This window comes from Pipistrellus hanaki (assembly GCF_964339955.1).
Source record: "Pipistrellus hanaki genome assembly, chromosome: 16".
NCBI classification, from domain to species: Eukaryota; Metazoa; Chordata; class Mammalia; order Chiroptera; family Vespertilionidae; genus Pipistrellus; species Pipistrellus hanaki.
In genome coordinates, this window is record NC_140518.1 from 48,088,652 (window position 1) to 48,114,387 (window position 25,736).

The 25,736-nt window shown below is 45.5% G+C and overlaps 1 protein-coding gene across 9 annotated transcripts in view; it reads left to right on the forward strand.

Moving 5' to 3' along the window:
* The window catches only part of SPECC1 (sperm antigen with calponin homology and coiled-coil domains 1), a 212,778-nt gene that overhangs the window by 55,689 nt on the left and 131,353 nt on the right, over positions 1–25,736 (forward strand). For 6 of the 9 annotated variants that reach the window (XR_014792949.1, XM_084861498.1, XM_084861501.1 and 3 more), the window contains one exon: positions 4,138–4,273. Coding sequence is in view for 7 of the 9 variants with exons in the window: in XM_084861498.1 (XP_084717624.1) it covers positions 4,138–4,273 (136 nt within the window). In the remaining 2 variants the exon portion in view is untranslated. Of the gene's footprint in view, positions 1–4,137; positions 4,274–25,476; positions 25,686–25,736 lie in introns of those variants that run through there. The other 3 variants (XM_084861500.1, XM_084861504.1, XM_084861505.1) reach the window with 2 other exon arrangements.

Sequence of the window (25,736 nt, forward strand, 5' to 3'; positions counted from 1 at the left end):
GAAGGGAGAGAGAGATAGAAAAATCAATGTTGAGAGAGAATCATTGATGGGTTGCCTCCTGCACGCCCCACACTGGGGATTGAGCCCGTAACCCAGACACATGTCCTTGACCAGAATCGAACCTGCGCCCTTCAGTCCGCAGGCTGACACTCCATCCACTGAGCCAAACCAGCTGGGTAGCAATTTGTTTTTTAATTAATAATCTGTTAAAGATTTTGACCTATATTGCTTGACTAAGACTAAGACTTGCACATCTTTCCTCCGAGGAAGCAGGATGGGGAGTTCCTGTTTAATGAGGAGAATTTCAGTTTGGGACAACGACATCGTTCTGGAGAAGATGGTGGCGAGGGTGTGCAACACCGTGAATGTACTTAATGCCACCGAGCTCACTGTTAAAGTGGTTAAAATGGTACATTTTATGTTTGCATATTTTGCCACAATAAACATTCTAAAATAACAATGGGGGGAAATGGAAAAAAAAATAGACTAGCCTTTCCAGAGGTGGAACCAAAGCTTTGCCCAAATTATAATCCCCCTCCCAATCTTCTTTTTCTTTGTAATGGAGGCATAGCATGCTTACCGTAAGATCAAAGTTCCTTCATCTTAGACTCAGCTCCCAGCTCACTGACGGTTGACTATGTCTGTGTTGGTGTGACCCCACTCAGTCGAGATGTAGAACATCTGAGCACCAGAAGCTTCCTTCAGCTCAGTAACTCCCTAGAGGTAACTCTGTCTGCCTTCTGTCCCCATCAGTTACTTTTGCCAATTCTTAACTTCCTATGAACGGATCAGATGTATTCAGTCTTCTGTGTCTGGTTTCTTTCACTTAGGATGATGTTTTTGAGATCATCCATTCATCGGTATATTCATGATTTTAAAAAATTGCCTATAGTTTCTACCCCTTCTGTTGAAGAACATTTGGTTTTTTCTAGTTTTGGCTGTTACAAATAAAGCTGCTATGGACACTCTTAAAACATATATATATATATATATATATATATATATATATATATATACACACACACACACACACACACACACACACACACACACACACCCCGTATTTTCCGGCGTATAAGACGACTTTTGAAACGAAAAAAAGTCAACCGAAAATCGGGGGCAAAAGACCAAAATTGACCAAAAATTACCTGCAGATCTTGACGGCAAAGTAAGTCTTTTCTTTGAAGTGGGGGGTAGTCTTATATAGCGAATATAGGCCTAAACCTATGTTTTAACTGTAAAATTAGGGGGTCGTCTTATACGCCGGAAAATACGGTGTGTGTGTGTGTGTGTGTGTGTGTGTGTGTGTCTCTGTGTGTGTGTGTCTCTGTGTGTGTTTATATATAATCTTTATTGGTTTCAGAGAGGAAGAGAGGGCATAAGAGAGAGAGGAACATCAAACATCCATGATGAGAGAGAATCATTGATCAGCTGCCTCCTGCAGTACCCCTGGGGGTCAAGCCTTTAACTCAGGCATGTGCCCTGACCAGGAATCGAACTTTACCTCCTGATTCATAGGTCGATGCTCAACCCCTGAGCCACGCCCGCTGGGCTGAACATTCTTTTGATGACCTGTGTCCTCACTTCTCTGGGGAACAGACCTAGGACAGGATGGCTGTATCCCAGGTTGCAAATGCTCAGCGTCAGTGGGCTTGGCCAGTTTTCCCACATGGGTGTCAGCTCATCTCACCACCTCACTGGTACCTGGTATTAGCATTTCTTCTCTTTTAAGCTACTCTGGAGGTGTGTGGCTCCCTGAAATGAAACAATGCAAAGTGGAAGATGTTTTTTTAAATCATGAAAACCTTTAAACCCTAATTCTCAGTGAATGACCCGCAGCCAGTGGAGGAGGATGGAGCAGGGCCTTTGGACCAGTGCAGTGGGCGGGGCTGCTCACACCAATCTCTGCTGATTGAAGGCTTTCCCATACTGTTTTCTCCATGTGTCAGATACATTCCTAACGGCTCTGGGCACTCCCTGTCTCTGGGGTTTTAGAACAGGGATTTCCATCCCTTTTCATCTCATGGCGCACACAGTAATTACTCAATTCTGTGGCACACCAAAAAAAGAGATTTTTTGCTGATTTGACAAAGAATATATAAATTTGATTCATTCACACTGGATGGCTATTGTTGTGTTGGCTGTTGTCACTCTTTATTTGACGAAGTAAGGGAAAGAGGTCAGTGCCCGTGACTAAATAGTCAGGTAGTGCATGTTTTAAAAGTTCTTGCTGCAAACAGGTTGAAAATCACTGTTCTAGAAGAATCCCTCTTCAGTAATGCTCTTTAAAGACGTACGGTGGTTGGGAGAAGTCCTTTGGTCTTTCTCACTAACTTGGTGTCATTTCCTGGACCAGCAGTGACAGGTCACTTAAGGCTCGCCCTCTTTTTTTTCACCAGCAGATGAAACAATTTTATTTTATAGTTGTCTTTAAAACCTCAACATGTTTTTATGTATTCTTTGTATAAAAACATTAGTGCAGCTAACCATACTTTCTAGGATATGACTACATAGAGCCTCCCCAAGAAATTCACACTCCATTATCAGGTTTCAGTGAAGCTGCTTGGACTGATTCCTAAAACATACCCCTCCACGCTGTGTGTTTCGGTTCAGAGTGTAGATTAGTGTCCCAGTGCTCGGTCCGCTCCTGCATGTGTGACGCTGCGCACCAGGTGGGTTCTCAGCAGCCGCCCCGCTGGCTCGTCAGCCTTCCTGCAGGCTCATCAGCGGGCAGCGAGGCCGCATCCTCCCTGAGGCCTTTCTTCCCGGCCTGCAGGCGTGGAACACATCCTCATCCTCATCCATCCACTCCGAGTCTCCATGACTGCAGGGAAGCACTCCTTGTATTAGGCCCAGAGTTGCAGGAAATGTCTCTTAAAGCTTATGTTTGTATATTTTTAATTTTTAATTTGTCTCTCATAAAGCTTATGTTTGCTCAACCAGCTCGCTCAGACCGCACTCCATTCACTCAGCCATGGTCTCTCCAAGGAAGTGCGAGCTGGTTGGGAACGGCTCCAGTGGACGTAGCTCTGCAGTCAGAGTAGTCAGCAGCGGGACAGGTTTGGAGAACTGAGGGCCCATATCATCATACCAGCAATAAGCAGCCCACACATGTGGTCTTCGGCTACATCTGTGCGCTGGTGTCTGGGTCTTGCCATCCATCCTGTGGTTTCAGTGAAGTTGCAGAGACGAGAGGAAACACAGGAAGACGTCTGCCAAATACAAATCTGGAATCCCAGCCCTCCTGGTGCATAAAACCACCCACAGTCTCCACAGCAGTGGGCCCTGCAGATGAGATGCAGTACGGTGGTCGACATGGAGGCTGCTCCTGCTGGCCACAGGCTCCCACCGTGTCTCCTCGGGGCAGACAGCACTGCCTGGGTTTTCATCTCAAACCGGCTGTGGCTGAAGGTCATTTACAGCTTCCACCGCAGGTTCAATGTGGTGACCACTACCCTGGGGACTGGTGACATCATGGTCACACGGGCTGTGAAACTGGAGAAAGGCAGGCCGGAGGTGCTGCATGGGTCCCCGCGTAAACTTCAGTTTCTTCCCACAATGTTTGGTCTCCCTTTCCACGACAGAGAAGAGGGCAGAAAGGAGTGAGGGTTCTGCTTTTCTTTCTGTCATTTTGGCCTCAAAATAACACGTCCTTTCTTCCCTTGGAACTCCTTGTCTATGGGAGACCCCGGGCGGAGTACTCGGTGCTGAGCACGGAGACCCCAGGCCTTGTACGTCTCTCCCTCTGCTTCCTCCAGAAGTTTATTTTTAAGTTAATTTTGTCCTTGAATTGTTTTGTGCATTGCCATTCCCTGACTTTTGTGCATCTCACAGTTCCTTTTTCCATTCTTTAAAAAATATTTTCCCAGGAAAACAGGGTATTTTGGAATTCATTATTTGAAGTGTGGGGCAATGGTATTATTCACCCCTAATCTTATACTATTCTTGGAAATGGTAGGAAAGATTGCGCCAGCCTGTAAAAGACACTCACGGTGTGTCGAGCTTCGCATTGTCCCCTTCGCACTGCCTGCTCTGCCAAGGGCCACCACTGCGCCGTAGCCGCTGGGCCGGGATCGCTCCCAGGCCTCTTGGTGGACAGCACTCCTCCTGATCCTTTTCCCTCTGCCTCTCTCTCAGCTCAAGAGGGCCAGCAGTGAGGACATGCTCAACAAGCCGGGAAGTACCGCCGCTTCCGGGGTAGTTCGCCTGAAAAAGACTTCAACAGCCGGAACCCTCTCCGAGCTCACTGAGAGCCGCCTGAGGAGCCACCCAGGTAGGAGGGATGCAGGTCAGGAATGCATGTCTGAGGGGCCCAGGTCAGGGGGGCCCAGCAGGCCACTCCTCTTGGCCTAGGACAGCACGTCAGAGACTGATGCATACCTCCCCTCGTCAGGTATGTGTGGAGCACTTACTCTGGGCCAGGTACTGGTTTAGGAACGTCCAGCCCATGGAGTCACATCCAGGGGGAGACAGACGAGAACAGAGAGGTCACGGGGATGGCGTGGGTCCCACTGTCCTCCAGCTGTGCATCTGCCATGGTGCCTGTGGGAAGTCCAGCAAGGTGGCATTTGTCTTGGGGCACCAGGCACTGAGGAGTGAATGAGCCAGCTCTGTAGGTCCCTCACAGATGTGGTATTCAATAGCCCATGGAGATTGGATGCTCTGCACTCTGAGTTGCTTAGAGGGTGGTGGCCATGGAAATGTGAACTTTCTCAGCATCATTGTCTTTTTGAGAAACAGAAAAGGTATGTGTGTATATATATATATATATATATATATATATATATATTATATATATATATATATTCACACACACACACACACACACACACACACACACTGGAGTGGGGGGTGTCCCTCAGCCAGGCCTGTGCCCTCTCTCAGTCCAGGACCCCTCGCTCCTTACTGCCCACCTGCTCACTGCTCCTTACCGCTCAGCTCACAGCTCCTTATGCTGCGTGGAGGTGGGAGAGGCTCCCACCATAGCCTCTGTGCTCACCAGCAGTGAGCCCAGCTTCTGGCTGAGCAGTGCTCCCCCTGTGGGAGCCCACTGACCATGAGGGGGCAGCTCCTGTGTTGAGCATCTGCCCCCTGGTGGTCAGTGTGCATCATAGCGACCTGTCATTCTGGTTCTTCCACCGTAATGGTTTCTTAGGCTCTTGTGATATAAGATATATATTGATTTTAGACAGGAAGGGAAAGGGCTAGAGAGATAGAAACATCATTGATGAGAGGGAATTATCGATTGGCTACTTCCTGCACGTCCCGACATGGGGACCGAGCCCACAATCCAGGCATGTGCCCTGACTGGGAATTGAACTGTGACCTCCTGGTTCACAGGTCAACGCTCAACCACTGAGCATGCCGGCCGGGCCAGAAAAGGTTTTTTAACCATTATATTTGAGTCCAGAACATAGGAAACTTAAAACATGAAAGAATAGAGGAGTGACATCAGAGGTGACGAGAAAGGCTACTGTGGTCTCTTACTTTGAAGTTACAAGTTGAACAGCTATAGTCAATAAAGGATTCCCTGCTCACATACAAACACATCTGAGAAATCCTCACACTGAAGGTAGGCAAGTCCGAGAGAGCAGGTGGGTTGGGAAAGGAGAAGAACAGAAACAGGTGCCACAGATGCAGCCCATCACTCACTGCCGGCCTCGGGAGAGGGGAGGTATTGGGGTGCCACCAGCACCCCGGAGGAATAAAGAGATGCCGTGAGGTGAGCAGGCGTAAGGCAGTGTTGATAATAGGCTGCACCCGAACCCAGTGACCTGGGCAGAGGTGTTTCGGAGTGCCACCATGGTTGTATGGTGTCTGCCATGGCAGGCAGAAAAACAGCCATGGAGCCAGGCTGGCGCCCCTTACCCTTCCAGACTAGTGGCCAGCCCCATGAGGAGCTACAGAGCATGTTATCTGCTGCCCTGAGAACTGGAGGGAGAGAAACAGTTCCCCCTGAGCAGCAGGTGCACCCGGCAACTAATGGCAGTAACGAGCGAAGACACAAAGGCGAGGCAGCTGAGGTCTGGCAGTCACCATTCCTACAGACATACCAATAGGCCTCTCCCAGCTCACCCACCCCCACCCATCTCTGCAGAGCACAGCACTGGGATTTCACAGGCCTGGAACCCGATCCCTGGCCATGCTGCCCCATGGGTGCGGAGCCCTGAAACTGAGGTGACCTGGCCACAGTGGAGAAACTCCCCTCCCCAGGAATGGAAGACATTTTCCACCATCCAGCAGAGATCTGACAAACCATAGCAATGCCAGAGAAATTTAAACATTGTGCTTCAGTGTCACCTACTGGAGAACAAAAGAAAGACTTCTTATCAAGCTACTAAATAGAGAAGCTACTCTTAAAAAAAATAAAAGAAAAAAAATAAAAGAAGTTCTGGTCAAGATGGTGGCATCGGTAAATGTACTTGAGTCCTCCTACAACCACATCAAAATTACAACTACAGAGCAACCTTCATTCAAAACTGCCTGCAACCTGGCTGAATGGACATCCTGCAACTAGGGACTTAAAGAAGAAGCCACATTGAGACTAGTAGGAGGGATGGAGATGCAGAACAGGCTGGTCCCACAACCACATGTGATCTATAAAAATTGGGAAGGATATCTCGGCTGCAGAGATTCCTCCTGAGGAACCATGGGTCCTAGCCCCACAGCAGGCCAAGGTTCCAGTGCCAGGAAGAGAAGTCCCATAACTTCTGGCTGTAAAAACCAGCAGGGATTGTGGCTGAATTCCAGGCAATTCCTCTTATAGGACCTGCACATGGACTTACTTGGGCTCACACTCTCTGAGCTCCAGTGCTGGGACAGCAGCTAGAAAGCTACCAGGGACATACAGGGAGGAACTGAATTGTCTTACATTAGGGCAAGAGCTCAGGGTGGCAGCTTTCTGTCAGACAAAAGTGATGGCGGAGATCATTCTTCCTTTTCAGAGACACCCCTCATCCTGGCGATTCCATGAGACCCAACCCCATCTTGCTTGCAGGCCCATCCAAACTGTTTCAAGTGGCTTTTCCATGCAAATGGTCTGTCTTGGCTCAATCTCTCAAATAAGCAGCAGAATCTGGCCTCAGTATGCCCTATACTCTGGCTACGTGGCCCCAGACCTGTTTTTAGCAGCAGCCAGTCTTGGTTCACAACTTGGCCTCACCTGGGCACCTCCAAGCCCAACACAAGCAGCAACCATCTGCAGATGACTATGCAGCTCATGCCGGGTGGCCCTGGACAGAACACAGGTGGCAGCTGAACTTGGCCTGTACCACCTGGGAGGCCTCAGAGCCAGCATACCTGGTAGATAGCTTCAGACCATGTCAAAGCACCACCCAACCACTTCCACAAGTGACACACTCAAGGGATAGACTTAGCAGGCACCAGCACCCCATTGAAGTACCTAAGTCCTGATCTTTGGGGTTGTCCCCTGCACATTTAATCCTCCATAATGGTCAGTGGTTACAGCCAGTCCTTACAGGTAATCTGACTGGGGGTAAATCCCTCCCTTTGATGGTCTAATAGCAACCAAGGCTCCACCTCTCTGCAATTGTACAGCAGTGTTAGGGGGTCACTGGGCCACATTTTGTCCTTGTTTTACATGCACAAAAAGCAAAGAAAGGAAGGAGATGATTTTTCTGTGTTAGAAAGGACACCCCGCTTTGCATGCTCACTGGACTTACATTCATTCTCTAGAGATTCACCTGTAAAGGAAAATAAAAGAAAATGAGAAGAATGCTAGCACTATGTAGTTGGTTTCCTGTTAAAAGGAAGATATAATTATAAATTATATATAGACTCCTTGAGGACAGAATTTTCTTTATGGCTTAAGAGTTTCCCTCAAGTCTTATTGTTGAACTTTTGGCTTTGTGACAAGTTTTCTATAATGGATGCTATTATCTGTGCTTTCAATTGTATTAATTTTTAAAATTTTGTCATCTTATCTAGTAATAGACAAACATGCTAACTGACCATACCTTTATGACTCTCACAGCCAATCAGGAGCAAGTATGCAAATTAACCCAACAAAGATGGTGGTTAATTTGCATAAACACCAACCAAGTGGCTGGAGGCAGGTTGGGATGCTTGCATCGTTGCCATGGTGATGATGCAGGCATTCCACCCTGTCCCTGGCAGCTGCTGTGGGCCTCTGAACAGCATAGGAAAGTGGAAAGGTGGCTCAGGCCAGAGTTAAAGCAGTGCCAGCAGCCAGGGAAAGGAAGGCCCATTCTGGTGTGAATTTTTGTGCATTGGGCTTCTAGTCCTATTAATAAAAGCCTATATGATCTTTATACCCTCATGCCATGACGCCCTCACACCACAATGAGCAATCACCAGGAGGTTGTATGCAGGTGGGCAGGGGTTGACACTGCATGTGCAGTATGGAGGGCGGGCCCGCAGCTCCAGCCTACCTCTTTGGGGCAATCCATTGAGGAGCCCCGGATGGGTGGGCAGGGTGTCTCTTTGGGGCCATGGATCATAGGGCTCCCACACTGTGAGAGGGCACAAGCCAGGCTGGAGAAACCCCTTCTATTCCTGAGTGCATGAATTTCATTCACCGGGCCTCTAGTGAAATTATAAAACAGTATTGTGGTTTTAATCTCACCATAGTTAAACCTACCATAAGCTTGTATTGCACCCTTTCTTGGGAATTGATCTGTCCTTCAAGGAGAACCGTCAAACCTAGTACCAGAGAAATAATGGTAATGGACCTGTAGAGCATTATGCTAAGCGAAATAAGCCAGTCGTAGAAAAATAAATATCACATGATCTCACTCATTTGTGGAATATAATGAACTGATGAACAAAAATAGATCCAGGGACAGAGAAACACTGAACAGACTGTCAAACTTCAGAGGGAAGGCGGGGGAGAGGGGTGTCAGAGATCAACCAAAGGACTTATGCATATTAGCATAACCAGGTGATGAGGGTTGAATAGCAATCTCTTTTGGAGAAGCACTTAGCCAGTAATTACCAGTCTTTTGGTAATAATATGGTTGCTCACACTTGCATGTAGTGCTAATTCACTATCTAACCCAGGGTTTATGGAAACTGCTTGATTGGGGCGTGTGAACTTTCTGGAAGCCTTTTCTAGGCTCTGTCTAGGTTCCAGCATCCAGCTTTGCTCTGTGCCCTGAGCTCTGCCAGTTGGTATCAGCCATGGGGCAGGGCCGCAGCCACTGTCTCCATGGACCAGCTGCTGCCTGCTTCCTGTCACCCCTCTGCTGGCCTGTTACCTCCCTGTATTCTGACGGCAGCCTGAAGGAGAGCCTGGCTTCATAGAGTTCAAATGAGTTTGGCTTTCTATCTCCCACACCCACCCAATGTTTCCACACTCCACATCCACTCCTCTAATTTTTAAAACATCAACATTATTAAGAGATCTGAATTACAGCCCAGATATGCTCCTCTTACCTTTCTCTCCAAGGCCTCCTTTGGGTATATCTCATCTTATCCAACAGGCATGGGTTTTAGAGGATAGGATGGCCCCTTGTGCACAGGCTGTGGTCCTCCCTGCTACCTCATTAACTGCACATCTCAGGGTCACATGAAATGTTGAGCCCCCACAGAGCTATGAAGGAATTCAGCCACTAGATGGCAGCCTCCTCAAAAACACTGCTGTGCTCTTGCGCTTTGAGTCCTGGTTCCGAAGAAAGGTTTCATTACCAGACTAGAACCAATCCTCCTTTTAGTCATTCGTTAATTCACCTAATATTTTCGAGTGGCTGCTATGTGCCCAGCACTGTTCCAGGCAAGAGGGATCACCAGTGAGCAGGACAGCGGCCTGCCTGCATTTGGAGAGGGGAGACCAGGTCAGAGCTATGCAGGACACTAGGAAGGAGGCACCTGGACGGGGTGCAGCCAGAAAGTGGGGGTCAGTAGTTGGGTTCTGGGGTTATTTATTTTTTTAAATACATCCTTATTGTTCATATTATTACAAATGTTCCTCATTTTTCCCCCCTCCATTCCACCAGGTTCCCACCCCACCCTCTGCCCTTTCCCCACCCCCCTATTGTCCTCAGCCATATGCTGAGTTTACGTTCAGTCTCTTCCTGCAGTCTCTTCCTGCACCCCCACACCCTTTTCCCCAAGAATCGTCAGTTCACTCCCCTTCCATACCTCTGATTCTATTATATTCACCAGTTAATATTGTTCATCAGATTTTTTAATTCCCTTGGTTTTTAGATTCACTTGTTGATAGTTACATATTTTTTGTTCATAATTTTTATCTTTGTTTTCTTCCTCTTCCTAAAGAACCCCCTTCAGCAATTCATATAATTTTTGGTTGGCGGTGATGAACTCCTTTAGCTTTTCTTTATTATTTGTGAAGCTCTTTATCTGGCCTTCGATTCTGAGTGATAGCTTTGCTGGATAGATTATTTTTGGCTGTAGGTTCTTGCTATTCATCACCTTGAATATTTCTTGCCATTTCCGTCTGGCCTGCATGGTTTCTGTTGAGAAATCAGCTGACAATCGTATGGGTGCTCCTTTATAGGTAACTCCCTGCTTTTCTCTTGCTGCTTTTAATATTCTCTCTTTGTCTTTTGCTCTTGGAATTTTAATTATGATGTGTCTTGGTGTGGTCTTCTTTGGGTTCCTTTTGTTTGGGGTTCTGTGCACTTCCTGGACTTGTAAGTCTAATTCTTTCACCAGGTGGGGGAAGTTTTCTGTCACTATTTCTTCCAATATGTTTTGGTATCTTGCTCTCTCTCTTCTTCTGGGACCCCCATAATTCTGATATTGGTTCGCTTGAAGATGTCCCAGAGGTTTCTTACATTATCTTCAACTTTGTGGATTCTCTTGTCTTCTTGCTTCTGCGGAGGAGTGTTTTCTGGCTCTTTATGTTCCAAATCTTTGACTTGATTCTTGCGATCTTCCATTCTGTTTTTAGGACTCTGTATAATATTTTTTATTTCAGGCAATGTATTCTTTATTTCTAGTTGATCCCTTTTTATTTCTAGTTGACCCCTTTCATATCCTCCTAGGTCTTGTTTATTTTATCGGCCTTTTCTAGGAAATTCTTGAAAAATCTTATAACCGTGGTTTTGAACTCTATATCCAGTCACTTCTTGTCCTCCATTTCTTTCATTGTGATCTGTTTCATTGTCTCGGCATTTTCACAGCTTCCCTGAGTTGGTAGGTGGCTTTGTGTGCCAAGATGTCCTATATGGTTCAGTGGGTCAGCCTCCCAGTTACCTGAGGTGGACACTCTTGGTGCACCCCTTTGTGGACTGTGTGTACAGCCTTATTGTAGGTAAGTCTTGATTGTTGTTAGTATCACTGGGAGGAACTGACCTCCAGTTCAATTGCCTGTGAGGATTAGCTGTGTCTATGCCGGGAGACTGCCTTATTCGACTAGACTTGGAAAATTGCAAAAGCCTCTGTGCAGAGCTTGCATGGGGCGGAGTTTCAGAGTGGAGCCTACAGCCGTGCCCTATGAGGTTCCTGAGTCTCAGTGTTCCTCAGTGTTCTTTGGTACTCGCTGCAAGTATCTCTGAGAGAAAGGTGCCCTTGAGTTTCTCCCGCTACCAGACAGTCTACTGTCTCCCACAATGAGCCCGGAACTGGGGTTCAGTGCAGTTGGAAATGGGGTTGGAAGTGGGGTTCAGCGTAGTCTGGAGCTTTTGTCTCCTTCCCGCTAGGGCAGGGGTCGGCAACCTTTAAGACATAAAGAGCCACTTGGACCCGTTTTCGAAGGAAAAAAAAAACCTCGGAGCCGCAAAACCATTGCGACATAAGTGATACAGCTCCCCGCCCTGCTATCTGCCCTGCTAGTGTCGGACCTGCTGGGGGCCGCAGCAAAGGTTCAAAAGAGCCGCATGCGGCTCCGGAGCCGCAGGTTGCTGACCCCTGCGCTAGGGCAATCCAGCGGCACAGTCAACAGTTTGTCCTCTGCGTGCAACATGTGGGCCTCTGGGACTCTGCCTTTCGTCGGTCCCCTGAGTTTTGATCTTACAGCCTAGATTCACTCTGTATGAGCCTTGGTCCCCTGGGGTTCAGTGCAGTCAGAACTGGGATTCAGCACAGTCCGGAGATTTTATCTCCTTCCCATTAGGGAACACCAGCCAGGCACTCAGCCGCCCCCTCCTCTCCAGCTCAGTTCTCTCCCCACGTGCGCACTGTGTCTCTATACCTTAGTCTTTTACAGCTCCTCTGATTTTCCTTCCAGTTTTCTCTTATTTTCAGAGGATGTCTTATTTTCAGGGAAACACGGTATGTCACCATCTTGGTTTCCTCCTCTGGGGTTATTTTGAAGTGTAGAGTCAACAGTACTAAACTCTCCTGATGATTTACTTATGTATTTATGTATTTATTGTTTAAAGTATTAAATATGTCTCTTTTTTCACCCTATTGACCCTTCCCTAGCCACACTCACCCTCCAGGACAAGCCCCCACTGCCCCAGTGTCTGTGCCCATGGGTTATGCTTATATGCAAGCATACAAGTCCTTTGGTTGATCTCTAAATCTCCCCCTCTCTCCACTACCTTCCCTCTGAGGTTTGCCGGTCTATTCCGTGTTTCTCTGTCTCTGAATCTATTTTTGTTCATCAGTTTATGTTCTTATATTCCACAAGTAAGTGAGATCATGTGATATTTATCTTTCTCTGCCTGGCTCTTTTCACTTAGCAAAATTCTCTCCAGGTCCATCCATGGTATTGCAAATGGTAAAAGTTCCTTCTTTTTACAGCAGCGTAGTGTTCCACTGTGTAGATGTACCACAGTTTTTTAATTCACTCATCTGCTGATGGGCATTTAGGCTGGGTCCTAATCTTAGCTATGGTAAATTGCTGCTATGAACATAAAAGAGAATATGTCCTTTCTGATTGGTGTTTCTGGTTTCTTGGGATATATTCCTAGAAGTAGGATCACTGGGTCAAATGGGAGTTCCATTTTTAACTTTTTGAGGAAACTCCATACTGTTTTCCACAGTGGCTACACCAGTTTGCATTTCCATCAGCAGTGCACGAGGGTTCCTTTTTCTCCATCTTCGCCAGCCTGATGCATTTATTTTTTAATTGTGGTAAAATAACAGGACATACAATATATCGTATTAAGCATTTCTAAGTGTGCAGCCCAGGGATATTAACATGCTTACATTGTTGTGCAACCATCATTAACATCCATCTCCAGAATCCCTTTCATCTGATAAAACTGAAACTATAATCATTAAAAAGTAACTCTTCATTCCTCCTTCTCTCAGCCCCTGCTAACCATCATTTCACTTTCTATCTCTATGAGCTGGCTTATTCTTGGTATTTCATATAATTGGAATTATGTAAGATTGTCCTTTAATGTTCAGCTTATTTTACATAGTATAATGTCTTCAAGGTTCATCCAGGTGTTAGAATTTCCTTCCTTTCAGAAGGCTGAGTAATATTCCATTGTATGGCCGTATCACTTTTGTTTATCCACTCACCCATCAATGAACATTTGTATTGTCGACAGCTCTTAGCTACCATGAATAGCATTGCTATGAACATGGTGTGCAGATAGCTGTCTGAGTCCCTGCTCTCGGTCCTTCTGGTCTATCCACCCACAGTGGATGGCCAGATCCACATGGATGGGTCACAGGCAGTGGGGTTTGGTGAGATGAGACCTGGTGAGTACCCAGGTGATGGGGGTTGAACACCAATCCCTTTGGAGAAGAACTTGGCCAGAGGAGGTTCCTGTAACCCCACAGGCGGAAACAAAAGTGCTCATGATTCAATGTTAAAAGCATGCCGCTATTTTTTGGTGTTGAGAAAATTGGACAGATACATACAAAAGAATGAAACTAGATCACCAACTTACACCATATACAGAAATAAACTCAAAATGAATATAGGACTTAAGCATCAGACGGGAAACCATAAAAATACTAGAAGCATCCACAGGCAGCAAAATCTCAGACATATGACAAAAGAACTTCTTCACTGATACTGCCCCTAGGGCAATGGAAGCTAAAGAGAAAATAAACAAATGGGACTACATCAAAATAAAAAGCTTTTTTACAGCAAAAGAAACCATCAACAAAACAACAAGAAAGCCCACGGTGTGGGAGAACATATTTGCAAATGTTACCACTGATAAAGGTTTAATCTCCAATATCTACAGACAGCTTATACAACTAAATAAAAGGAAGATGAATGATCCAATTAAAAAATGGGCAATGGACCTAAATAGAATATTTTCAAAAGAAGACAGAAGGAAGACCAAAAAGCACATGAAAACATGCTCAAAGTCACTAATTATCCGAGAGATGCAAATCAAAACAACAATGCGGTACCATCTCACACCTGTCAGAATGGCCAACATCAACAAATCAACAAACGACAAGTGTTGGCGAGGTTGCGGAGAAAAAGGAACCTTCGTGCACTGCTAGTGGGAATGCAGACTGGTGCAGCCACTGTGGAGAACAGTGTGGAGTTTCCTAAAAAACTGAAAATGGAACTCCCATTTGACCCAGTAATCCCACGCCTAGGAATATATCCCAAGAAACTAGAAACACCAATCAGAAAGGATATATGCACCCCTATGTTCATAGCAGCACAATCTACAATAGCTAGAATTTGGAAACAGCCTAGGTGCCCGTCAGCAGATGATTGGATCCAAAAACTATGGTATATCTACATAATGGAATACTATGCTGCCATAAAAAAGAAGAAATTCTCATCATTTGCAGCAACCTGGATGGAATTGGAGAACATCATGCTGAGTGAAATAAGCCAGTCAATGAAAGAGAAACACCACATGACCTTACTCATTTATGGATAATAAAGAACATTATAAACTGATGAACCAAAAGATAGATATAGAGATAGTAAAGCAACAAGCAGACTGTCAAATTACAGCAAGTAGGGTAGGGAGATCTGGGGGAGATAATAGATCAACCGAAGGACTTGTATACATGCAGATAAGTACAACCAATGGACACAAAACTCTAGGGAGGGAGGGTATGTATGGGAGGGGGGAGGCAATGTTAAAATATGTACACAGATAATAATTTAATTTAAAAAATGTAAAAAAAAACAAACAAACATGTCGCTATTTTAAACTGATATTCCACTGTTTTCTAAAAGTTAAAAAAATTGAATGTTCTATGCCAATTTCACCTTGCCCAGCTCTGTGTTAATACTCCTTTGATTTTAAATGATAGCCTTGCTAGAGTAATGTTGGTCGTAGGTCCTTGCTTTTTACCACTTTGAATATTTTGCGCCTACCCTTCTAGCCTGAAATGTTTCTTTTTTCTTTTTTTTTTTTTTTTTTTTTAATAAGTTTTTATTTTTCATATTATTACAAATGTTCCTTCCCCCCCCCCCACCATTGCTCTCCTCCACCAGGTTCCCACCCCACCCTCTGCCCTTTCCCCTCTCCCCATTGTCCTCGTCCATAGGTGCACAGTTTATGTTCAGTCTCTTCCCACGCCCCCCTCTCCCCTTTTCCCCAAGAATCGTCAGTTCAGTCCCCTTCCATACCTCTGATTCTATTATATTCAACAGTTAATATTATTCATCAGATTTTTTTTAATTTCCTTGGTTTTTAGATTCACTTGTTGATAATTACATATTTGTTGTTCATAATTTTTATCTTTGTTTACTTTCTCTTCTGAAAGAACCCCCTTCAGCAATTCATATAATTCTGGTTTGGTGGTGATGAACTCCTTTAGCTTTTTTTTATTAGTGAAGCTCTTTATCTGGCCTTCGATTCTGAATGATAGCTTTGCTGGGTAGCTTATTTTTGGCTGTAGGTTCTTGCTATTCATCACCTTGAATATTTCTTGCCATTCCCTTCTGGCCTGCATGGTTTCTGTTGAGAAGTCAGCTGACAATCGTATAGGTGCTCCTTTATAAGTTACTACCTTCTTTGCTCTTGCTTCTTTTAATATTCTCTCTTTATCTTTTGCTCTTGGAATTTTAATAATGATGTGTCTCGGTGTGGTCCTCTTTGGATTCCTTTTGTTTGGAGTTCTGTGCGCTTCCTGGACTTGTAAGTCAAATTCTTTCACCAGGTGGGGGAAGTTTTCTGTCACTATTTCTTTCAGTATGTTTTCGATATCTTGCTCTCTCTCATCTTCTGGAACCCCCATAATTCTGATGTTGGTTCGCTTGAAGTTGTCCCAGAGGTTTCTTACATTATCTTCAATTTTCTGGATTCTCTTGCCTTCTAGCTTCTGTGGAGGAGTGTCTTCTGGCTCTTTATGTTCCAAATCTTTGACTTGATTCTTGCCATCTTCCCTTCTGTTTTTAGGACTCTGTAGAATATTTTTTATTTCAGACAATGTATTCTTTATTTCTTGTTGATCCCTTATCATTTCTTGTTGACTCCTTATTAATTCTAGTTGATCTCTTTTCATATCCTCATAGGCCTTATCCATCTTTTCTAGGAAATTCTTGAAAAACCTTATAAGCGTAGATTTGAACTCTATATCCAGACGCTTTTTGTCCTCCATTTCTTTCGTTTGTGATCTATTTTGTTGTCGCATTTCGCAGTTACAGATGGGACGGGGTTTCAGGGTGGAGCCTGCAGCTTTGGCTTCCGTCAGCCCCGCCCTATGCGGGTCCTTCAGTGCTCGCTGCCGGCGCCTCTGAGAGAAAGGTGCCCTCGATTTTCGCCTGCTGCCAAACAGTCTATGCTCTCCCACAATGAGCCCGGTATTGGGGTTCAGTTCAGTTGGAAGTGGAGTTGGAGGTGGCGTTCACAGCAGTCTGGAGCCCCAGTCTCCTTCCCGTCAGGGCAATCCCGCGGCACAGCCGACCGTCCCTTCTCTGGGGGCAGTGTGCGCGCCTCCGGGACCTCCTTTCTCCGCTACCCCGGGGTTCCGACTTACAGCCCAGCTCCCTATGGCTGAGCCTGAGTCCCCGGGGTCTGGCCCAGAACTGGGGTTCAGAGCAGTGAGGGGCCCAGCACAGTCGGAGTTTTATCTCCTTTCCGCTAGGGAACGCCTGCCAGGCACTCGGCCTCCCTCCTCTCCGGCTCCGTCCTCTTCGCGTGCGCCGCGTGTCTCCGTACCTTAGGCTTTTACAGCTCCTCCGTGCTTCCTTCTGGTTTTCTCCTTGCTTCTTGTTGTAGGATTTCCAGTCAGTCGACTTTCCTGTAGTTCTGGGTAATGTCCATTTTATATTTTAGTTGTATTTTATTAAAATTGTTGTGTGCGGCTGCGGCTAGTTGCCTACCCGAGCAGCCATCTTGGATTCTCCCCTGAAATGTTTCTATTGAGGAATCAGCTGACAGTCTTAAGGGAGCCCCCTTGTAGGTAACCAACTGCTTTATTTTCTTGCTGCTTTTACGATTCTCTCTTTGTCTTTAACCTTTGGCATTTTAACTGTGATGAGCCTTGGTGTGGGCCTCTTTGGGTTCATCTTATTTGGGACTCTCCATGCTTGCTGGTCTTGTGTGTCTGTTCCTTCACCAGATTAGGAGAGCTTTCAGCCATTATTTCTCCAAATAGATTCTTGACCTCTTGCTCTCTTTCTCTCTCTCTTCTTGTACCTCTATGATGTGGATGTTGTAAACTTGATGTTGTTCCAGAAGTTCCTTAAACTATCCTCATTTTTATTTACTGTTTTCCCCCTGTTTTGTTTGGTTATTTTCTGGTACTTTGTCTTCGAACTTTCTGATTTGATCCTCTGCTTCATCTAATATGCTACTGATTCCACCTATGAATTCCACCTAACTGAAATGTAACCTTTATTTCAGTTATTGTAGTCTTCATTTTTGCCTGGCTCTTTTTTATGGTTTCTATGTCATTTTTTTAATGCTTAATATCTCTTTGTTGAAATTCTTACTAAGTTAATTGAACATCCTAATACCCATGTTTTGAACTCTGTATCTGGTAGATTGCTGGATCCTCTTCTCTTTCCACCCCCTTCCTCTGGAAATCACCACATTGAAAGTAGTGTTCATGAGTTTCAGATCCCACATATGAGTGAAATCATATGATTCTTAGCTTTTTCTGACTGATTTCACTTAGCATAATGTTCTCAGGGTCCATCCATGTTGTTGCAAATGGCAGTATTTCATCCTTTCTCATGGCTCAGTAGTACTCCATGTGTATGTGGGCCATGTCTTCTTTACTCAAGTCCTCTATCGTAGGGCCCTTTGGCTGTTCCCATGTCTTGGCCACCATGAATAATGCTGCAACGAACTTAGGGGTGCATATATCTTTGTGAATACATGATTTCCATGTTTTTGGGTATATACCTAGGAGAGGGACTGCTGGGTCGTATGGTAGCTCTATTTTTAATTTTTTTTAAGAATCACCAGACTGCTTTCTATAGTGGTTGTACCAATCTACATTCCCACCAGCAGTGAATTTTTCACAACTTCTCCAACACTAGTCATTGCTTGTCTTGTTGACAATGCCACTCTAACAGGTGTGAGGCGGCATCTCATTGTAGTTTTGATTCACATTTCCCTAATTGCCAGTGTGGTTGAACATCTTTTCATATATCTATTGGCTGTTCATGTGTCTTCTTGGGAGAGGTGTATTTTCAGGTTCTTTGCACAGCTTTTTTTTAAAAAAAAAAAATGTGTTTTTATTGATTTCAGAGAGGAAGGGAGAGGAAGAGAGAGATAGAAATATCAGTGATGAAAGAGAATCATTGATCAGCTGCATCCTTCTTGTCCCGCAATCTGTGCATGTGCCCTTGATGGGAATCGAACCCAGGATCCTTTAATCCGCAGGCTGATGCTCTATCCACTAAGCCAAACCAGCTAAGGCTTCTGCTGATTTTTTGATTGAGTTGTTTGCTTGGTATTGAGTCTTATGAGTTATTTCTGTATTTTGGATATTAACCCTTTGTTGCTTGATATTGAGTCTTATAAGTTATTTCTACTAAAACATATTTTAGTATCATGTTGTTTAATCTCAATATATTTGTGGGTTGTTTTTTTTTTTTTTTACTTCCTTTTGACAGTTGATTTCTAATTTCAAGGCATTGTGGTCAGAGAATATACTTGGTATAATTTCAATCTTCTTGAATTTGTTGATGCTAGTTTGTGATCCAGCATATGGTCTATCCTTGAGAATGCTCCATGTGCACTGGAGAAGAATGTGTAACCTGATGTTCTGGGATGAAAGGTTCTGTAAATGTCAATTATGTCCACTTGGTCCAGTGTTTAATTTAAGGCTGATACTTCTTTATTGATTTTCTGTTTGATTGATCTGTCTAGAACTGTCAGTGGAGTATTAAGGTCCCCAGCTATGATTGTGTTTTGATCTGCTTCTCCCTTTCTTTCTGTGAGTAGTTGTTTTATATAGTTCGGTGTTCCCTGGTTGGGTGCACATATATTAAGAAGTATTGTTTTTTTATGTAGTGTCCCCCTTTCTCATTATAAAGTGTCCATCTTTGTCTCTTATTATTTTGAAATCTACTTTGTCAGATATAAGTATGGCTACGGTGTTCTTCTGTGGATGTTATTGCTTGGATCATTTTACACCCTTTTACTTAGCATCTACCTTTTTCTTTGCAGCTTAGATGTGTCTTTTGTCGGCAGCATGTGGTTGGGTTTTGTTTTTGATCCACTTGCTGCTCTGTGCCTCTTTATTGGTGAATTCATATCATTTACATTTAGGGTAATGGTTGATGTATGAGGATTTCCTATAGCCATTTGGTCTCTTGTTTTCTGGTAGCTCTGGGTCTCCATTGGTTCTTTTCCTTTGTGTTTCTGTCTGTGGCTTTGCTGTGAGCTGGTTGTTGGTGTTAGCTCGCCTCAGAATTTATCCATGCACAACTTTCTGGGCAAAAGGCAGTCAACAAGAAAGAAAAACCAATGTAACGCCTTACCTATAAGTGTGGAGGAGAAACAAAAGGAAAACAAGCTCTAATAAAATAGCATGTGTACTATGTGAATGCTGGGGGCTGAATGCCCTAGTAGACATATGCTGTTGATCAGTGGAAAGGATCAATGCTACAAACAGGACAGGATCCAGTGCTGGGAGTTCAAATGCCAGGGGCAGTGTCAATACTGATGACTTCCTGTAGTGCAACTTGGTATGTTGTATTGTCATTCCTTTTCTGGTCAAAAGTAGACTTTTCCTCCCTGGCCTGTTTGGCTCAGTGGATAGAGTGTCAGCCTATGTACTGAAGGGTCCCATGTTCGATTCCAATTAAGGGCACGTACCTCGGTTGCAGGCTCAATCCCAGTCCTGGTCAGGCTGCATAAGAGAGGCAACCAATCAATGTGTCACTCTGTCTCTCCCCTGCCCTTCCCCTCTCTCTAAAAGTCAATGAAAAAATATTCTTGGGTAAGGATAAAAAAAAAAACAAAAAAAACTTTTCCCTTTGGTTCCAAGTGTTAAAATTAGGGCCAGACTTTGACCTAATAGATGGAAGAATGTGCTAATAGCCACAGAAGTTCAGAGAGATGTGCTGCTGTAGGAAAGAATTTCCCATTACTGTCAGAGATTCTAAGCTGAACAGCTCCTGGTGCAGAGGTAGGTGATAGGATTAGATGATCTTCTTAAAGTCCTTTCCGACCCTGAAGGCATTGCTGTTAAGGTCAAAGACCTTTTCTTTGGCATCTCCTCTTGTCTCCCTCCATGTGGGAGCCACGAGATTACAAGGTAACAAGGTTCCTGATTACTCCCAAACCCGCACCTCTGCCCCAACTTGCACCCTGCATTCTGGAAACATTCCAAGTATTTGCTGGAAATGCCTCGTGGATATTCTGCATGTGTGTACATCCATTCATTCCTTTCAAGAAGTTCGAGAGTCTGCTGTTTTCCAAGCATTTTCTAGGCGCTAGGGATGCAGCAGTGAACAAAACAATGGAAGCTTCTGCTCTTCTGGAGTTTACATTGCTGTCTCATTGAGTTTGTCTCAGTGGAACTCACCACCCTTACGGCAGAGCTGCTTACCTGCTTCCTGTAGCATCTGGACTGAGAGCGTGACTGCAGTGCTGCTTTCCGCACCCAGAACAATTCTCTTGTCACTTTGTCAGTTTCCTTCCCTTTAATGTGTAATTGTCTTTTCAGCCACATCTTTCCCACATCTTTTCATCTGCTCTGGGTTTCCCTAACCCACCCAGCATCACATTCCCCACCTACTGCCCGAGGCTTCCTGGCTGGCGGGGCGCTGCTAGCAATGCTCCCCCACACTCTGCTGTGCTGTGAGATTGAGATCCATTTACATCAACTAACGGGCACAGTTAGTTAAGTCAGGGAGCCCTAAACATGTAACAGGTGCTTTAAACATGTTATTTTCGCCTAAAGCATACAACTGTTTATTCACCCATCTTCAGTTCTAGGGCCAGGCTTTTTCTTAAAGCAGACCGACTGCTTGGGGTTCCCTCACGTCTTCTCATACTTGCAATACATCTGCCGTGATTTTCAGTTTCAGTTTCTCTCAACAGGAGCAAGAACTTGTGTCCTTCTGAAGAAGACCGGGCAGAATCCTTTCCCATGCTTACAAACGGGCCCCTGATCTTTACAGTTGCTTCTTTTGCTTCACACATTTTCCAATGACTTGCCTTCATTGAGTCTTTTCAAAGTATGCAGCGTGGCTTTTGAAGAAACTGTCTTTCTTTGTGTTCTTATTTTATTGGTTTACATAATAATTAAGTTATGTAAATAAAATCATTAGTACAATTAACAAACAAGCTTGGAACAAATATCCATGACCCTTCTTGAGCGGACAACCCAAAAGGTGGGAGCAGGCGCACAGCTGTTCCCAAGAGGAGCCTACCCCCAGTATATGTGTCTTGCCCAGGCGATATCAGTGTCTTAGTGAAACAGGTGTGCTGGTTGGTTTGGTTTTCTGTAAAATATTAGGTAGAGGGTGTAGAAGAGCGCACGCAGGGTTTGCATTACCAGAGTAATGTTTACAAATCACAGTTTCCCTCAGGCCACTGCTCTGTGCACGCCCCTCCGGGCCCTCCTCTCTGTGAGAAGCAAGAGCAAACCCCGGCCTTGCCCAGCGAGACCCCCCTGCGGCCGGCCGGCCGGCTCATTCTCCTGCTCGTGCCTTGGGCTGAGGCGGCTTGTTCTTTGAACACACTCTGGACTTCTTCACAATCAAGCCCTTGTTCGCTCTGATGAACAAAGACACGGCCCCGCTGCTGGGCCTGCGTGTCCAGGATGCGCATGTCTGTGCCTGGCACCGCCCTCCCTCTGCCCCTGCCCCTCTGCCGCTGGGACACTGACAGAGGCTGTTCAGCGTGAGAGGACCAGCTGGGCAGCACCTCCTTCAGATGCCTCTCCGGACCTCACAACAGGATGCACTTTGTCCTTTCAAACACCGCCTGCAGCGCTGCCTTCGGGGTTCTTTTCCGACGCTTCCCATGTCCCGTCGTGCACTGCTGCTGCTTCCTGCCCAGAAGGCCTCTTGCTTTGGGTGGGACCCAGCTTGCTGGACCTGCTGGCAGCACATTCAATAAGCAAGCACATCCTGAGTGTGGCTGATGTTTCTCTTTGCCCCTTAATCTCATCTTCTTCAAAGTCCTTATCTTTCTGGCCTTGATTCCTAGCAGCAAACTCCCCTTCCTCCCTCGTACCCTCCACCCCCTCGACTTCAAATATACTAACTGATTTGGAGTTGGGATGGGGCTCCTTTTAGTTCAGAAATAATACATGATCTTGGAGCCTTATCCATATATCTCTTTTGGCTTTTAAAAAAACAATTTTATGATAAGTTATTGAACTATAACTTATCATAAAATTCACCCATTTAAAATGTGCTATCCAATGCTTTTAGTAAATTTGACGAGTTATAACTATCCACAGCTAAGTTTCAGAACATTTCCATCACCCCATAAGGTGCCTTGGCCATTTCCAGCCACTGCCTGTTTCGCCGTCAGCGTCTGCACCACGAACCTGCTGCTGTCTTTCTAGATCTTCCCCTGACTTCTCTGTCCCTTTCCCAGCATTGGTGTGTTTTTAGCAATATACATGCTATCTGCCTGAGGAACTTCTCATGCGAGTAAGTTACTCAACTTTGTTACCCTCTCTTATTCTTTCTTCCCACATTTAAGTTTCTTTTGGATTTCTTTGTGTGAATTTAGTTTAGCAAGTTGGCCTTTGGCTAATTAAGAAAGTTAAGGGCCTTGGCTGGTTTGGCTCAGTGAATGGAGCATCAGCTTATGGACTGAAGGGTCCTGGGTTTGATTCAAGTCAAGGGCACATGTCTGGGTTGTGTGCTTGATCCCCAGTGGGGGACGGGTAGGAGGCAGCCAGTTAATTATTCTCTCTCATCATTGATGTTTCTCTCTCTCTCTCTCCCCCTCTCCCTTCCTCTCTAAAATCCATAAAAAAATATTTTTTTAAAAAAGAAAGTTGATAGTGTCATGTACAAAACAGATATGTAAGCCCCTCTAAGGCATGGAGAAGTACAAAGAAAGTTAAAGCATGATCCAGAACACCAACTCTCAGAAGCAACCAGTGTTAACCGATTGATGGCGATTATCTTTCCAAACATCTCTTAGCAGTGATACAGCTTAGACACTGATTGATGTACGTACCAAGCCGGAGGAGGCAGCTTTGGTTGCCATAGGAATCCACGCCAGAGATGGGCATCTTTGAAAGGAGGCCTGTAGTTCTCATGAAATGTGTACTCTAGAGGAGAGACAATAAACCAGTAAACAAGTAAATATGTAGTATGCTAATGGTGATAAATGTCTTGGAGTTCAACAAAGCAGAGAAATATATGCATTAAGGATCTGGTTTACTATTTAACAAGAGAAGCCCCTCTGAATACAATGGCATTTGACCAGAGATCCCCGAAGTGAGAGAGCATGGAGCATATTGTCTATGAAATGTAGGAATGTGGGGGAAGAGCCTTCTAGGCAGAAGGAACGGCGAGTGCCCAGGCCTTTGGGTGGGAACATGCTTCACAGATTTGAGGAACAACAAGAAGGCAACTGTAGCAAAAGCAATATGAGAGGGAGAAAGTGAGTCCACTGATGGGGGATGAAGGCCCGGGGGACAATTATTTCAGGGCCCTGGAGCCATTGTAAGGGCTTTGGATTTTCCTCCCAGTGAGGCAGAAAGCCATTAGAGCTTTGTTAAGTGGAGGTGTGATACGATTTGACCAGGTTTGAGAAGCATCACTCTGTTATCTGAAGAACAGACTATAGAGAGGCAGGGGCAGAGGAAGGGAGACTGGTTAGGAGGCAGTTTCAGAAATCCTGTTAGGAGATGACCATGGCTTGGACCAGATGGTAGCAGTGGAAGTGGTGAGAAATGCATTTACAATATATATCCCAACATGATGGCATTCCAATATGATGGCATTTACAATATACATTCCACCATGTTCCATTTATGGAGATGGAGAAGACTATGTGAAACATCTATGGGAGAAGAATCAAGACTTTTTGTTCCAGTTAAATTGGCGATGCCTAGTAAGACATTTAGGTGGAGTGTCAAGAAGGTAGTTGTGTAAATGAATCTGGATTTCAGAAGAGAGGATTGGAAATATATAGGTGGTATTTAAAAGCTACAAGTTGGTGCCGAGACCGGTTTGGCTCAATGGATAGAGCGTCAGCTTGGGGACTGAAGGGTCCCGGGTTCGATTCTGGTCAGGGGCATGTACCTTGGTTGCAGGCATATCCCCGGTGGGAGGTGTGCAGGGGGCAGCTGGTCGATAACTCTCTCTCATCGATGTTTCTAACTCTCTATCTCCCTTCCTCTCTGTATAAAATCAATAAAATATATTTAAAAAAATAAAAAGAAAAAAAAAGAAATTCTGCTGTTGAAAATTAAAAATAAAAATAAAAAAATAAAAAATAAAAGCTACAAGTTGGATGTGATGGGCAAGTTAGAGAAGAGATGACCAAGTTGGATAGAGATGACTGAGCGTTAGGAACCTCCAGGGGAAGATGAGAATGGGCCATAGTGTTCAAGTGACGCAGGAGGTAGAACCAGCCATTCCACTCATGATCTTAAATGTTTTTCACAGCAAGATTTAGTTAGTTCTGTTTTTATTGTGAGATTAACTAAGAAAGCTGTTCAGGGTAATTTCCATAAGTTAGTCATTTCTGATTGCAACAAAAACAGTTACCACTTAGGATTGGTATGCATTTTTATTAGCCATCTTGTATAATGGGCAAGTCTTTGTTAAAGCGTTTTTTTTTTTTCCTTCCTCTCCTCCTCCTCAAGAGTTGCTTGTACGTCCATTCACTCGTGAACCCCGCAAATAGTTACTAAGCGTCTGTTCTGTGCCAACCCTAGGTTTTTCTGTCCTCACAGATCTAACTTATCACGCGCAGGATTTTGCCTTTCAGGTGTACTTGGCTCCAGCCTCCCTCAGTGGGGTTTTTCCAGCCTGGTCCTCTGCAGGTCTCAGCGCCGCGGGAGGGGGAGGGAGGGACTCTCCCCTAGGCCCAGAGTCGGTCAGCTGGGCGTCCCGCCCACGCCTGGAGGGGACTCGGACACTCCAGAGATATGCAGATGAGGTGGGCGGGCAGAATGCAGATGAGGCGGTGGGCCGCGCTCCACGGTCGTTGTGATCGGAGTGGGCGGGCAGAATGCAGATGAGGGGGCGGGACTCGCCTGCGCGCCTGGAGCCGCTCGGCGAGCGGCCGCCGGGAACTGGAAGGCGCCGGGCCCTTTCTTTGACTGGAGCGGACCCGCCGGACGCGGCCGCCTGCTCCGCGGGAGCCGGCTTGAGCCGCCGCTCGGTGGACAGGGTCCGAGGCCGGCCAGCCGGCCGCCGCCGAGTGGGCTGAGCATGGGCAACCACCTGGGGCGGCCCGAGGACCCCGAACCAGGTCAGTGCGGTCGGCGGGGGTCCGCCGCGCCCCCTCCCCGGCGGCGCCCTT